We start from the raw sequence: 16,918 nt of genomic DNA, 5'->3' as shown, positions 1-16,918 counted from the left end.
GGTAAGATACGAGTTTGATAACAAGATTTGTATATGTTTGATTGGGCCCGAATTGCACCTTTACGTTAACCTGCCCAATTTCTTTGGGTATTCGTTATAACTATAAACTTGTGATCTTATTAGGGGTTTTAACAAGTTGTCAAATCCTTAAAGGTTATGCTCTGTATGGAAAACGAGGGGTAGACTGCTAGGTAGTCTCATTCATTCATTCTTTGTTCTCGATTCATGACTTGTCTTATTTCAAATAAGGAAAAACATGTTACTACTTACTAAACCTAACCCTTGCTCAGCTATACACACCCACAACCATCTTTACAGAGAGGTAGACTACTGATAGATAATCAATCTCACTTTATTTTGTGTAACTTCCTACAATGAATTGCAGGAATAGCAGGAATGGTCACACCTAACTTTTCTACAATGACTGCAGGGTGGCAGGAATGGTCACAAATGATGAAAATGAAGAAACAACAATGGCAGGCGGTCATATTGACCTAAATCTTACTAATGCATATCCATGTCCTCATGTGTGCGCTTTGTAATGTTGATTTTTAATGAAATTACACAAAGAAAAATGTTTATTATTCAACACAATAGACTAGAAAAAGAAAACAAGGTGTGAAAGGAAGGGGAGGAGGAAAAGTAAGTGTTTCTCCTACTTCCTCTTTCCTCTATGACTACTTTTGTTCTCCACTTTCTCTAGATGCTACGGTTTCAGATTACTGTATATTTCAATTATATCATATTCATTGAATTCATATGGGTATTTCCTTTTTTACTTTTGTTATCAAATGACATGGTATATTACTATGTTACTATCTCTTGCCTAACGTGCGAAAATCATGCATGCAAAAAACATACTAGCTACTGCCAGAAGCCAACTTATCTTTATATTAAATGCCGGGTAATTGTTTTATGCCTCTGTGTTCGTGAGAGAGAGAGAGAGAGAGAGAGAGAGAGAGAGAGAGAAAGAGAGAGAGAGAGATGGGGAACATTTTTCCAGTCTACAAGTTTATTCTGCATGGGGTTATGAAGCTAGTAGGGATGAGACCCCAAACAGTGGAAATCGAGCCAGGAACTATCATGAACTTCTGGGTGCCCAATAAAATTACAGAAAAGCAGAAATCCAAGCCCGCCGTGGTATTCATCCATGGGTTTGCAATGGATGGTATCACCACATGGCAATTTCAAGTGCTATCTCTTGTTAAAGACTACGCGGTTTATGTTCCGGACCTTCTCTTCTTTGGAGGCTCCACTACGGATAAACCGGATAGGTCACTGGAGTTTCAAGCGGAGTGTGTGGCAAAGGGTTTGAGGATACTTGGGGTGGAGAGGTGCACCGTGGTGGGGCTGAGCTATGGAGGCATGGTTGGGTTTAAGATGGCTGAGTTGTACCCTAATTTGGTTGAGTCTATGGTGGTGACTTGTTCAGTTATGGCTTTAACCAGGTCAATTACTAATGCATCTCTTGATAGACTTGGGTTCAAATGCTGGTCAGATTACTTGCTTCCCGACTCAGTCAAAGGTGTGAGAAACCTTTTTGAAATTGCTGCCTATAAATTTCCGCATCTCCCAGACTGGATTTACAAACACTATTTAGAGGTATGTTATTTGGATTAATTAGATAGTTGCTTATCCTAACCCACCCATGCATATTGATCTGGATTAGTACTCATGCATATCGTTTGAGGTCTTAAACTTTTGAGTCAATGCATATATGTGAGCGTTGTGCATGGCTGCAGGTTATGTTTGAACACAGAAAAGAGAGTGAGGAACTTTTGGATGCATTGATTGTGGATGACAAGGACTTTACAGCGGCTCATTACCCACAGGTTTTCTATACATTTTGGATAGTCTACATCTTTATGTCCGCCGTTATCCAAATATGTTAGACAATTCGGTAATGTTAAGGCCGTTTGATAACCATTTTGTTTTTTTTTTTTTTACTTTTTTTTTAAAGCTAAAAAAATAACATTTGTTTGCTACTGAAAGTTATTTTGGTGAAAATTGAAACCTCAAATGGCTATCAAATGTGTCCTAACAAAATCAAGGAAAGTGATCTATCTAATGTTTTCTCCAATACTTTCCTTTGATACTAATGTCTCGATCGTTTTCTTGCAGCGTGTGCATCTTTTGTGGGGAGAGAATGACAAGATTTTCAACATGGAAACTGCCAATAATCTCAAACTGTATGCCTAACTTGTCTTAGACATATACATTATTTTACTCATTCAATAACTTTGACTTTAATGTAAACCTTAATTAAAATGGATCGAATCACTTAATTTGTTATATTCATTAAAATTTTTCAGATACATACTATATGATGATAATCCATTTATATTGGGGTCTTCTGATTATATAACAGCCAACTTGGAGACAACGCAACTCTACAGTCCATAGAGAAGACGGGCCACCTTGTTCAAGTGGAAGGACTATTTGTATACAACAAGGAACTCAAGAAATTTCTCTCTTCCCTGTTAGAAGAAAATGTGCACGAATAGCAAACAAACTTTGCAAATTGCAACCACTTAAACTCTAATAGTTTGAAATTTAAATAACTGTTTTGCAAAAGCTAATCGGTTCATTTCGTGTTGTAAATTGTTATTGAGGCTGATCAAAAGGCCTATCGAAGGAAAGGAAAATACAAATATTTTGAGCTTATATCAGGCAACAGATTATTTTTCATCTCTCGAATTTTTCTTTAGAGGATGTGGTTGATTTTCTTTGTAATAAAAATATTTGAGCCACAACTTGCTGAATGCATACTGTGCACTTTTGCTTTACATTATTTGTGATGAAACAAAGGTGACATCACTACAAAAAAAAAAGAAAAAAAAAGAACCTTTTTGTTTCTCGAGCTCATAATTCGTCGTCTTAGATTTCGCCCGACAAACATTCATCTGGCAAAGATCGTCCCGCAAATGTCGTTGCACGAAATTTTGCCCGACAAAAATTAGAAACCATTGGACAATAGGTCTTTGCCCAATAGACATTCCATGACCATTTCATTGAACCAAATTGTGTTGACCAATTAGCTCGATGAACCATACATGCTCAACTGAAATCTTTCATCGAACAAAGTTTAAATTTATGAAAAATAATAATAAAATATATTTAACCCGACAAAAATTTCGTTGGGTAAGATTTATAAAAAAGGAAAACAAATTAAAAAGGTAAATTTTTACCCGACAACTTAATTCATCAGCCAACTGCTTGATCCTAAAAGACGTCCATCTCCTAAAATTAGAAATTTTGAAAATAAATGTAGAGCCAGTGCCATTCATCCATCATATGCTCAAAACTATACGGCGGATGGGTCAGAGCTTCATCATAAGTTTCTAAAGTCTTGTACTTAGAGAGAGGGTCGAAGGAGATAGGTAGTGTGAGAGCTAAGGAAAGAGGCAAGTTTGCAGTGGGGGATTTTGGAGGGAGAGAGAGAGAGAGAGAGAGAACAAAATAGTCCCTCCTTAAATGAAAATTAGATTATCGTTTCATTTAACTCCATTTAAATCAATTCTATGTATACAAAAACCAATTCAGATTACTAAATTATTCTTTTGGGCATGGAAGTACAACATTCTACTAGTGGTCTCTATCTCTTTCAAGCAAGTTGATAGGAGCATATTTATGCGCCTTAGTTAGTTAGTTCTTATGCATTTATGTTGTGTTTTCTTAGTTAAGTTAGTCTTTTAAGCTATTTTCATGTGTTTTCAGGTTTTAGAGACAAAGTGAGCAAAAGGATGCAATTTGGAGCATTTTGGAGCAAAATTGGGCTAAAATGGAGTTCATGCACATGAAGCACAAGGGATGGACGAATTTGAGGAATTGGTGAAGCTAGGAAGGCGTTTCAAAGTTGAAGAATTGAAGATACAAAGTTTCCTAGTTGAAGAAGGAAATGACTTGAATGAAGGATTCCTAAATGAATTGGGATTCCTAATCACTAAAGGAGTCCCAATTGAAGATGGATTCCTAGATATATGAAGTTTCCTACTCAAGCAAGGTTTCCTACATGAAGAAGAAGAATTAAAGCCAAAGAATCAGCTCAAGATAAGGAGTATTATCCAAAACCTCATCCATAACCTTATCTTAGCTTATCTTATCCAATCAAACCTTATCCTATCCTATCTTATCCTTATCCTAAACTATCCACATTCCAGCCACTTAGGAGGGTTTCTAATTAGATTAGGATGCTTAAAATGGGATTTCTAGAAGACCTTATCTTATCCTACCAAGATGACACCTAAGAACCTTTCTAGAAGCCTAAAAATCTGCCTTGCATTATCCTTCTAGAAACCACACTTTGTGCCGAATTTTCTACCCTATTTCCTTTAGGATTTTGGTTTCTAGAAGCCTTATCATTTCACACTCTTTGTGCTACACCTTATCTCCCAATCCCTTTGGGTTTTTGACTTGTTTTCCTTATAGGATTGGATGTTATTATCCTATGCAATTTAGGCCTTTAAAACCTTGTCCTTTGCTACCTAGGAGATGAGGTTTTCAGCCTATATATACAACCCATTGCCGCACCCTTTCACTCACCACCCTCTACCAGATTTTCACTACACCATTCACCAATCATCCCTCATTGTGCCGTGAGTTTGCAAGGAGAAGAAGGAAGACAACTTGGAGCCGTGCATGCCATTCAAGACGTTGGATTGTCGGAGCGTTTCTAGGTGTTTTCTATCTTTGTTTCAATGTTTAAATTTATTTATCTTTGTTTGTTTGCGAACATGAGGAACTAATTTCTTTATAGTTAGAGGGGAATTCAAAGCCATGATCATATGTTTTATATGACTTGATTTCGTCCAATTATGATTTCATGAATCGTGAATGTGGTTTACTTATCTATTTGATTGATAACATGTTTATGTATGTTGATTGAGGGTCGACACTTAGTTTGCAAGCATGAATTTGATGCTAGAGTATAAGGGAATTTCACCTAATCGTTATTAACTTATATTCATAAGTAGTAAAAGTCGCTAGTCACGATTGTGTTAAGTAAATCCTAGGCAAGAGTAACATGCGTATCCCATAGTTATGAATGCCTCGTCAATGCTTATGATTTCCATTGAACTTAATGATCTTTGATATGTGTCTCTATCATGCGTATTCCATAGTTAGGGTCCTTGATAAGAATAATTTGGTTGTAATGCGTATCCCATTCAATTCAATGAATCTAGGGAAATCTGAGAATTAATTGGTCAATCTAGTTAATTTGGGGCATTGTCATTTAAGGTTTATTGAAAGAGTAATTGGAAATCGAGTCGTATGCATATGTTTCATGTGTGGAGAAGGAACCTTCTAACTAGCCTTTCACCATCTTAGTTTTCATCAAAACGTTTTTGTCAAAGTTTATTTTCAAAGTTTCTGTTTTCAAAGTTAAATTCGTCCAAAATCAATCCCCCTTTACTTAGTTGAGTCATAGTAGTTAGAAATCACTTTAGTTTGTGTTTTTAAGTGTCTTAGGTCAAGTTAAAACCAATTTTCGTCCAAGTTTGTGTCTAGTGTTCAAAACTGCCCAGATTGTGGTTTTAAGGCAGTTTTGAGTGTTTTTGGGCTGTTTTGAGTCTTTTGGTTTGTTTTGGTGTTTTAAAGTTTAGTTTTGCATTCTTTGAGTCTAGTTTAGTGTTTTACACTTGTTTTTACGTATTTGAGTCAGTTTTCAAGTGATTTTGCAATCCCTCCTAATCCCCGGTTTAGAACGATCCCTACTTACATACTTTGCTACAATTGATAACAAGAGGGTTAATTTGTGTGTCAACATAATTTTCACATCACAAGTATGTTTCAGATTTGCTCAAATGTACAAATATGTTTGATTGTAAACATGTTTCAACATCTACAGATTGTGGTTGTTGTCTTAATCTTTATGCAGGTGAACCTCTCTCTGATGTGACTAAATTTCGTAGTGTGGTTGGAGCCCTACAATATCTCGCATTCACAAGGCTTGATATTACTGTTGTTGTCAATCAAGTTTGCTAATATATGCATCGTCTTACCACTAATATCATTGTTTTGAAAATTGTTTCTTGATCTTCAACTCCTATTTTTACCACCACAGATTTGGTGTGACATTATTTCAGCAATCTCTTTGGTATCTAAGTCTAACCCAATATTTCATTCCAGAACTCACCATGTTGAGGTGGATTATCACTACATGTGCGAAAATGTTACTCGAAAACAGTTTACAGTTGGTTTTTTTTTTTTTTTTTCCACAAAAGATCGGATCGCAGACTTTTTGACAAAAGGATTATAGACAAAAAGGTTTAATCTTGTTCTTTCCAAGCTTTCCATTCATCGTCTACCTCTCAGCGTGTGGGGGCATGATAAGCAAACCCCGCCATATCCAAATTCAAATATCATCTCATCCAAATGGTTACAACTTGAAGTTTCACCAATACATAACAACGGATCCTTAATTTAACAACTTTATAAATTTAAAAGTACGAATTGACGAACATACCCTAGAGGCGAGATTATTGACTTCAGTTGATCATTATTTTGTGATGCGTATGAGCCATTATTTTAAGGTATTCTCGAAGAACTCGACGGTACGAACGCATAGGTGCATGCAGAATCAAAATCGGAGTTACGTGGAAGGTTTTACGGAACTACGAATTCAAAGAATCCTTTTGTAAAAATTACTATTTATTATTTTATATATTTCTTATAATTATTATATTATTATATCATTATTTTAATAATATTTTATTATTATGTTATTATTTTTAATAATATTTGGTGGAATATTTTAAATATTTTATTAATTTTTCGGGCTTTGGGGCCCACACCCCACTTAACTCTCCTCTCCCTTTCTTCCACATGGCATCTTCTTCCCCATTCATTGGGAAACTCTCGAACTCTCTCTCAGTCTCACTTTCATCTCTCTCTTTCTCTCTTTGTCACTATGCATATATAGTGCACCAATTTTTCGACCACCACCATCCAAACCAAGAGCACCACGAGCTCAAAACACCCAAACCTCACCTCGAAATTCTTTCTGGATCGTCAAGATCGAATCTCAATCAGGTCGCGACCTTTCCAGCCATTTTCTAGCCAATCCACTGTGAGTTAGTCGTTGAGAAAGGTTCCATTCTCTTGTCTCGTCGAGAGGTATGATTTTTCTTTTTTGAATCACCCAATTTCGTGAAGTATGGAAGAAGTTATAATCATTTGAATTTTCCCAGTTTTCGGTGACCTGCACGCCTTTGCAGGCATTTTCAGGCCATCTCTGGCCAACTTTTTAACTCCAAATAGGTATAATCTTGTTTTACTCTTCTCCAGCTTCGTTTTGATATGGGTCAATTTTGGTTGAGAAATGATAGAGATATAGCCATTTGAAAATCCTCTAGAAATCCGGCCAATAAACCTAGTTCCGTTGAGTTTTTCAGCAAAAAAAACAAAATCAAAACAAAAAACAAAAAACCCAGTTTTCGGTGATGTCCCCGGCGGCCGGCAGTGCCCTCAGTGACCGAAGTAATGAAGAAGAAGAGGGAATATTCTCTCATATTCCCTATGTTGACTTTCTGTTGACTTTTTCAGATTTTTGTCGGAACCTCTCCTTGGCTAATTTCAATGCCTCGAGTCCGTTTTTGGCATCAATTAAGTGAAATTTTGAAGTTTTAAAATAGTTGACTGGCCCGGCGACTTGGTTGACATTTTATAGTTGACGTTGACTTTTCGTTTACTTTTTACGAAAATTGTCCGGGACCGTTCTTAGTGTATTTCGATGCCCTAATTCCAAATCCGCACTTCGTTTTCTCAAATTTAATCATTTTAGTTGAGTTTTATTGAGGGGACCCAATATTATGCTTAGGTGTGATTACTATCGGAGTCTCCAACTTTCTTAGTTCAATGGCTGTGACCTCGCAAGTAATCGAGTGGGTATTTTCTTTTATATTGTGTGCGTATATATATTTAGTTTTCATATATACTTAATAATGAATTTTTGACGTGATGCCATAATTAAATTAACGTTTATAAGAAATGTCATATTGATGAGAATTAGGAAATTATGCTAAATCCTATGGGATTCACAAGTATGCGTACTACTATGGGATTTTATTTATGACCATGATTAATATTTTATTGAATAGTATTATGTTAATTAGAATTATCGATTTGTGGTTGTATGATCATATTTATATTATCTGCTCATCGTGTGCTGCACTGGTGTTTGTACTCGCCTGGTATTTGTGCTCATTATGTAATTACCAGATGTTAGGTGTCTATTTAACAAATATTATGATGTATTGAATTCTTGAGTTATTGTAGGCTATGGTAAGTATTTTCATACTATACATAGTATGTGTATTTTGGAAACTATACTTGTTTTACAGCGAAAGGTTATTATGTTTTCGAAAAGGTTTTTACAAGGCTTTATTTTAGGCACACTCATCCTTGTTTTTCACCGCTCCAAATTTTAGTAGCAGAGCTTTCGTGTCGACGAGGATTTCTGGCAAATGCTGATGTCCTACTCCCAAGGTATAGTTCTTATTCTCGCTCACATGTGCACTTTTCCATTTAGGCACTTTTAGGTTTAAATTTACTCACATTTTCCACATCGCTTCGTCACCTTCCTTGTTTCAGCCAGTATAGCTCGATTTGAAGTCCAAGTGGACATTTCAGGTCGAGGTGTGTCAAATATTTGACTCATTCAAAGATCATGGGCTGCCTTGGAAGAGTTTGATTATAGTTTAAACTCTCCCTTGTATAAGCATGAATATATAGAAAACAATCTTATCAAGGAAAATTACACGATCAAAGTTTATCTTATATGATACTTGTACTTAGTTGTTTTTGAAAAAAAAAACCCTAATCCAGTTTGTCATTCATAATGCTATTGCATATCTTTTATAATACAAGTAGTATCCATCGACTATGACTATGGAACTATGAGATAAAAAGTCATAGGCTGTAGGATAATAAAACAACTCAACATTTTAAAATACTAGTATATATATCGACTATGACTATGCAACTATGATACAAAAAGTGATATGCAGTAGAATAACAAAGCAACTCATCAAATCTAATAACCATTAATAAAAATGAGTAATCAAAATCAGAATTGAGGGAATGCTAGGGTTTTCTTTCTGGAGGTGGAGGCGCCGTCGGTGCAAAATTGGGGCTTTTTTTATGGTCTGGCCAGAATTCTTCTTCTAGCTTCTGGTTGGGGAGTGAATGATAATGTTCAGAGGAAAATTGAAGGGATGGGTAAGTTATGGTTGGTTAGGTTTAGAGGTGTATTTTCAATCATAATCGGGATTCTTGAGCTTAGCTGCTCAATCTCTTGCAAATTCCTGGGGTTATTACCTAGTTTGATGTTAATTAGATATGGGGAATATGTGATAGAAGGTAATTTGGGAAAAGCTAATTTTTGTAGGGGAAAAAGTTGTGCAATCAAAGGGGAAAAAATGGGGGAGCTTGGGTTTGCGCGAGAAAACTAGCGTCGGTGCCGACTCTCTCGAAGGAGCTTCCTTAGAACTAAGGTGGGGTTAATTTGGATTAGGATAAGCGTCCTACTCGTTCTTTTTGTGAATTTAAGGGGGTGTAGTCAAACTAAGATAGGATTTAAGAGGATTAAAGACTCCTACAAAATTGAAATGGATTTTTAAAGAATTTGAATGGATTGTGGTGGAAGGATTTGAAATCCTAAGGAGTGAGGTTGGATTCTTTTTAGTCTTGGTTATATATACTTTTAGCTCTCAAATCCCACAAAATCCACAACTTAGTTAAATCCTCCAAAATCTTAATTTTTTAAATATACTTGGATTTGGATGGATTTTAAAATCCTTTAAAATCTTGTAATTGACTACACCTAGATTTTAAATCCTTTAGTTGACTACACCTAGATTTGAATGGATTCTAAAATCCTTTAAAATCTTTTAATTGACTACACTAGAATTTTAAAGTCTTTTAAAATCACTCAAATCCGAGTTTGACTACACCCCTAAGGTTTATTACTCCTTGGGATGTGAAAGGACGGGAGTCGCTAATTAAGGTGGTTTTGATAATTAGGGGAGAAGAAGGAAATACTAGAGTGGATGATTGGGCTAGGATAATTGAGGGGTTTTCAGAGCTAGGGAAGCTAATTAGACATAAGCTCTCTCCTCACGTTTGGTTTTGGGTTGTCCCAAGGTTTAATGTTTTCGTTCATGGGGATATTGAAGGGTTTAGACCTGGGGAAGTCCTTAGGTCTAAATTTGATTGGTCTCTGTATAATTGGTTTGTTGGATTCTATATTTGTGTTTTATTGCAGGATTTCGATTGCTTTGGTTTCATTGTCAAGTGGATTATTCTGGTGGTTTGGCGGCGATGGGTTAGGATTATGACAAATTAGGTGAGTTTTAATTTTGTCCTTTGGAGTTCCCTCTGCGTTTCTCTTGCTTGTGAGTGTCGTTTGGCATCCCATGCTGCGTTGGGAGCTAGTCCGTTTGAGCAGGAGGTAAGCTATTCCAATGCTGACTATTTTATTATGTGTGGTCTTTTAAATAATCTGGTGGCTTAATTTTATGAATCTTATCTCTAATCTTTTTATCTTTAGACAATATGAGGATAGATGGATAGTTAACTCTAGTATTAATTTTATTGACTTTCTGAAGCTCCGTCGAGTGCAGATTTTTATAGAGGCTGGCATTAAGTTCCAAAGCACACTTGAATATTCACCAGTAGAAGCTCCCTTCTTGCACTTCTAAGATCTTGATTTGTCCAACCTCTTCTCTCTTCAACACCTTTGAAAATGTCTGGCCCCTCCGACCGTCGTTTTGACTTGAACCTTGTTGAAGAGGCAGCCACGCCTTCTCCAGACAACATATGACACCCATCCTTCTTATCCCCTACTGGTCCTCTTACCGTTGGGGATTCCGTGATGAAGAATGATATGACTGCTGCGGTGGTGGCCAGGAACTTTCTCACTCCCAAAGATAACAGACTACTTTCCAAACGGTCTGATGAGTTGGCTGTTAAGGATTCTCTGGCTCTAAGTGTTCAGTGTGCAGGTTCTGTGTCTAATATGGCCCAACGCCTATTTGCTCGAACCCGCCAAGTTGAATCATTGGTGGCTGAAGTGATGAGTCTCAAACAGGAGATTAGAGGGCTCAAGCATGAGAATAAACAGTTGCACCGGCTCGCACATGACTATGCTACAAACATGAAGAGGAAGCTTGACCAGATGAAGGAATCTGATGGTCAGGTTTTACTTGATCATCAGCGGTTTGTGGGTTTGTTCCAAAGGCATTTATTGCCTTCGTCTTCTGGGGCTGTACTGCGTAATGAAGCTCCAAATGATCAACCTCCGATGCCTCCTCCTTCTAGGGTTTTGTCCAGTACTGAGGCTCCGAATGATCCCCATCCGGTGCCTTCTCTTTCTGGGGCTCTACCGACTGCTGAGACTTCTCCTAAGCAACCTTTGTGAAGGCTTCCTCTTGTTTGTTTATTTTGACTCATGTATATGTACATATTTGTAACTTATCAGAGATATCAATAAATAAGCTTTGTTTCATTTCAACGTTTTGTGTTAAATACACCAAAGCCTTATTCACTGAGTAGGGTCGGCTATATGAATCTTAGAACGCCATTATGCTCGGTCATGTGTCATGTCCTCCGTTAGATCCAAATACTCTAAGTCTTTTCTTAAAGTCTCTTCCAAAGTTTTCCTAGGTCTTCCTCTACCCCTTCGGCCCTGAACCTCTGTCCCATAGTCGCATCTTCTAACCGGAGCGTCAGTAGGCCTTCTTTACACATGTCCAAACCACCGTAACCGATTTTCTCCCAATTTTTCTACAATTTCGGCTACTCCTACTTTACCTCGGATATCCTCATTCCTAATCTTATCCTTTCTCGTGTGCCCACACATCCAATTAAGAATCCTCATCTCCGCTACACCCATTTTGTGTACGTGTTGATACTTCACCGCCCAACATTCTGTGCCATACAGCATCGCCGGCCTTATTGCCGTCCTATAAAATTTTCCCTTGAGCTTCAGTGGCATACGACGATCACACAACACGCCGGATGCACTCTTCCACTTCATCCATCCAACTTGTATTCTATGGTTGAGATCTCCATCTAATTCTCCCTTATTTTGCAAGATAGATCCTAAGTAGCGAAAACGATCGCTCTTTGGTATTTCCTGATCTCCGATCCTTACCCTTAACTCATTTTGGCCTCCATTTGCACTGAACTTGCACTCCATATATTCTGTCTTTGATCGACTTAGGCGAAGACCTTTAGATTCCAACACTTCTCTCCAAAGGTTAAGCTTCGCATTTACCCCTTCTTGAGTTTCATTTATCAACACTATATCGTCTGCGAAAAGCATACACCAAGGAATATCATCTTGAATATGTCCTGTTAACTTATCCATTACCAACGCAAAAAGGTAAGGACTTAAGGATGAGCCTTGATGTAATCCTACAATTATGGGGAAGCTTTCGGTTTGTCCTTCATGAGTTCTTACGGCAGTCTTTGCTCCTTCATACATATCCTTTATAACTTAGATATATGCTACTCGTACTCATTTCTTTTCTAAAATTCTCCAAAGAATGTCTCTTATGACCCTATTATACGCTTTTTCCAAATCTATAAAGACCATGTGTAAATCCTTTTTCCCATCTCTATATCTTTCCATCAATCTTCGTAAGAGATATATTGCCTCCATGGTTGAGCGCCCTGGCATGAACCCGAATTGGTTGTCCGAAACCCGTGTCTCTTGCCTCAATCTATGCTCAATGACTCTTTCCCAGAGCTTCATTGTATGACTCATTAGCTTAATACCCCTATAGTTCATGCAATTTTGTATGTCGCCCTTATTCTTGTAGATAGGCACCAAAGTGCTCTTTCGCCACTCATTTGACATCTTCTTCGTTTTCAAAATCCTATTGAAAAGGTCAGTGAGCCATGTTATACCTGTCTCTCCCAAGACTTTCCACACTTCGATTGGTATATCGTTTAGGCCCACTGCTTTTCTATGCTTCATCTTCTTCAAAGCTACAACCACTTCTTCCTTCCTGATTCGACGATAAAAAGAGTAGTTTCTACACTCTTCTGAGTTACTCAACTCCCCTAAAGAAGTACTCCTTTCATGTCCTTCATTGAAAAGATTATGAAAATGACATCTCCATCTGTCTTTGACCGCATTCTCTGTAGCAAGAACCTTTCCATCCTCATCCTTGATGAACCTCACTTGGTTTAAGTCCCTTGTCTTCTTTTCCCTTGCTCTAGCTAGTTTATAGATATCCAACTCTCCTTCTTTGGTATCTAGTCGCTTATACATGTCGTCATAAGCCACTAACTTAGCTTCTCTCACAGCTTTCTTCGCCTCTTGCTTCGCTCTTCTATACCTTTCACCATTTTCATCGGTCATGTCCTTGTATAAGGCTTTACAACATTCTTTCTTAGCCTTCACCTTTGTTTGTACCTCCTCATTCCACCACCAAGATTCCTTTTGGTGTGGAGCAAAGCCCTTGGACTCTCCTAATACCTCTTTTGCTACTTTTCGGATACAACTAGCCATGAAATCCCACCTTTGGCTAGCTTCCCCCTCTTTATCCCACCCACACTGGGTGATTACTTTCTCTTTGAAAATGATTTGTTTTTCTCCTTTTAGATTCCACCATCTAGTCCTTAGGCACTTCCAAGTCTTGTTCTTTTTTCTCACTCTTTTGATATGTACATCCATCACCAACAAGCGATGTTGATTAGCCAAGCTCTCTCCCGGTATAACTTTGCAATCCTTACAAGTTATACGATCCCCTTTCCTCATTAGAAGAAAATCTATTTGTGTTTTTGACGACCCACTCTTGTAGGTGATCATAAGTTCTTCTCTCTTCTTAAAGAAGGTGTTGGCTAAGAAGAGATCATATGCCATTGCAAAATCCAAGATAGCTTCCCCATCCTCGTTTCTCTCCCCAAAACCATGGCCACCATGAAAACCTCCATAGTTGCCTGTCTCCCTGCCCACGTGTCCATTTAAATCTCCTACTATAAATAACTTCTCCGTCTGGGCAATTCCTTGCACCAAGTCTCCAAGGTCTTCCCAAAATTTCTCCTTCGAACTCGTATCCAACCCTACTTGAGGTGCGTACGCACTAATCACATTGATGAGTTCTTGTCCTATTACAATCTTAATTGCCATGATTCTATCTCCTACCCTCTTGACATCTACAACATCTTGTGTCAAGGTCTTGTCCATGATGATGCCAACATCGTTTCTCGTTCTATTTGTGCCCGAATACCAAAGTTTAAACCCTGAGTTTTCTAGATCTACTCAGTGAATAAGGCTTTGGTGTATTTAACACAATACGTTGAAATGAAGCAAAGCTTATTTATTGATATCTCCGATAAGTTACAAATATGTACATATACATAAGTCAAAATAAACAAACAAGAGGAAGCCTTCGCAAAGGTTGCTTAGGAGAAGTCTCAGCAGTCGGTAGAGCCCCAGAAAGAGAAGGCATCGGATGGGGATCATTCGGAGCCTCAGAACTGGACAGAGCCCTAGAAGGAGGAGGCATCGGAGGCTGATCATTTGGAGCTTCATTACGCGGTACAGCCCCAGAAGACGAAGGCAATAAATGCCTTTGGAACAAACCCACAAACCGTTGATGATCAAGTAAAACATGACCATCAGATTCCTTCATCTGGTCAAGCTTCCTCTTCATGTTTGTAGCATAGTCATGTGCGAGCTGGTGCAACTGTTTATTCTCATGCTTGATCCCTCTAATCTCCTGTTTGAGACTCATCATTTCAGCCGCCAATGATTCAACTTGGCGGGTTCGAGCAAATAGGTGTTGGGCCATATTAGACACAGAACCTGTACACTGAACACTTAGAGCCAGAGAATCCTTAACAGCCAACTCATCAGACCGTTTGGAAAGTAGTCTGTTATCTTTGGGAGTGAGAAGGTTCCTGGCCACCACCGCAGCAGTCATATCATTCTTCATCACGGAATCCCCAACGGTAAGAGGACCAGTAGGGGATAAGAAGGATAGGCGCCATATGTTGTCTGAAGAAGGCGTGGCTGCCTCTTCAACAAGGTTCAAGTCAAAACGACGGTCGGAGGGGCCAGACATTTTCAAAGGTGTTGAAGAGAGAAGAGGTCGAACAAATCAAGATCTTAGAAGTGCAAGAAGGGAGCTTCTACTGGTGAAGATTCAAGTGTGCTTTGGAACTTAATGCCAGCCTCTATAAAAATCTGCACTCGACGGAGCTTCAGAAATCGAAGAGGCGCCTGCCCAGAAATCGAAGAGGCGTTTGCTTTCTCAAAAGTTGGGCTGCTCAGAGACCACGATGGCCGATCTCAGAAATCGAAGAGGCGTTTGCTTTCTCAAAAGCTGGGTTACTCAAAGACCACGAAAGCCGATCTCAGAAATCGAAGAGGCGCTTGCTTTCTCAAAAGCTGGGCTTCTCAGAGACCACGAGGGCTGATCTCAGAAATCGAAGAGGCACCTACTTTTTTTAGCCTTGTCAGCACCTGTCACATGCACACTCAGCTTTGCTGAAATTATAGGCATTCTGTTGAAGATTTCTGGTGAAGTAGAAAGCACGTGAATCTTATTGTTCAATCATCCACTTTCCACATGCACCATCAGCTCATGGGTACCACAGATAACTTTGCCATAGATCTCTGACAAAGTCTAGACACGTGAAGCTTGCAGCTCCCACTACATCGCTATGACCAAGAAGGGTAAAAGAATAGCAAAGAAACAACACTAACAAAGTTTAGACACATAAATTTTGAAGGTTTAGCTACCATATTATTACCCACAAGGGTAAAGGAACAGCACCACTGCTGGATAATTGGAAAGTCTTTGTGTGTCAACCTTTGTGCTCCGTGGCAAGGTAGACTAGCAAACATGCCCAACCTTTACTCACATTCGAGAAAACACTCCCAACAAGATTGCTTGGTCCAAAATCGAAAAGGCCCCGTCCTCCGAATCTCGAGAGCCAGACTCCCAACATGATTACTCTCTCAAAAATCAAAAAGGCACCGCTCTTCGAATCTCGAGAGCCAGATCCTCGACAGGATTGCTTGTTCGAAAACCGAAAAGGCACCGCTTTCTCAACTTCGAGAGTGTAATCTTCACACGCAACATCAGCTTTCTAGATACCACAGACCACTTTTTCAAAATTCTCTGACACACATGAAGCTGGCAATTCCCACTACCGTGTTATGACCAAGCAGGGTAAAGGAATAGCATTACTACTTGTTGTTAGGGAAACTCGTATATATGTCGACCTTCATCCTCAACGGATAGGCAGACCTGCAAAAATGCTCAACCATTCCTCATATTTGAGAGGGCACTCCTAACAAAGCCTATCGAAATACTCAGCTTTCTTTCCCCCCGATAATACCTCTGCAAACTAAAGATAAAGATGCCAAGTCATAACAGTTCATATAATTTTAGTTAGAAAATCATACTCTGATGCAGACTGGGCTGGCTGCCCATTTGATAGACGATCCACGAGTGGATTTTGTGTGTATCTTGGCTCTAATTTAGTCAGCTGGAGTGCTAAAAAGCAGTCTACAGTAGCTCGTTCTTCTACTGAGGCTGAATATGGATCTCTTGCTCACACTGCCGCTGAAATTACCTGGATCTGCAAGGTTTTCAGAGATTTTGGTTTCCCCTTCACGCTCCAACCTACCATCTGGTGCGACAACATCTCTGCCATTTCACTTGCATCCAACCCTGTGTTTCATGCCCGAACTAAACACGTGGAAATCGATTACCACTATATCAGGGAGCTGGTCCTTGCCAATCTGGTTAAAATTCAGTATGTCTGTAGTCAGGATCAGATCGCAGATATTCACACCAAATCTCTGTCTAAACATCAGTTTCTCTTCCTTCAATCCAAGCTCTCTCTTGGAACTCCTAGTCTTTCCAAGCTCAGCTTGAGGGGGTGTAAAGATAAA

General features: G+C 38.7%; 2 protein-coding genes across 2 annotated transcripts in view; one reads left to right on the top strand and one right to left on the bottom strand.

Annotated features, from left to right (window-relative positions):
• The window catches only part of LOC126622418 (uncharacterized), a 148,601-nt gene that overhangs the window by 78,638 nt on the left and 53,045 nt on the right, over positions 1-16,918 (bottom strand). Inside the window, exon 2 of the mRNA XM_050291142.1 lies at positions 14,819-15,453. Coding sequence (XP_050147099.1) covers positions 14,819-15,077 — 259 coding nt within the window. The 5' untranslated portion in view covers positions 15,078-15,453. The remainder of the gene's footprint in view (positions 1-14,818; positions 15,454-16,918) is intronic.
• Positions 647-2,786, top strand: LOC126622417 (uncharacterized). The gene is made up of 4 exons (XM_050291141.1): positions 647-1,602; positions 1,743-1,832; positions 2,122-2,189; positions 2,369-2,786. The coding sequence occupies exons 1-4, from the start codon at positions 985-987 to the stop codon at positions 2,502-2,504; spliced, it is 912 nt and encodes a 303-aa protein (XP_050147098.1). The 5' UTR covers positions 647-984; the 3' UTR covers positions 2,505-2,786.

The sequence above is a fragment of the Malus sylvestris genome, chromosome 5 (assembly GCF_916048215.2).
Source record: "Malus sylvestris chromosome 5, drMalSylv7.2, whole genome shotgun sequence".
Taxonomy (NCBI): Eukaryota; Viridiplantae; Streptophyta; class Magnoliopsida; order Rosales; family Rosaceae; genus Malus; species Malus sylvestris.
Note: the sequence above shows the minus strand (reverse complement) of the source record. Positions and strands in the feature narration are given on the sequence as shown.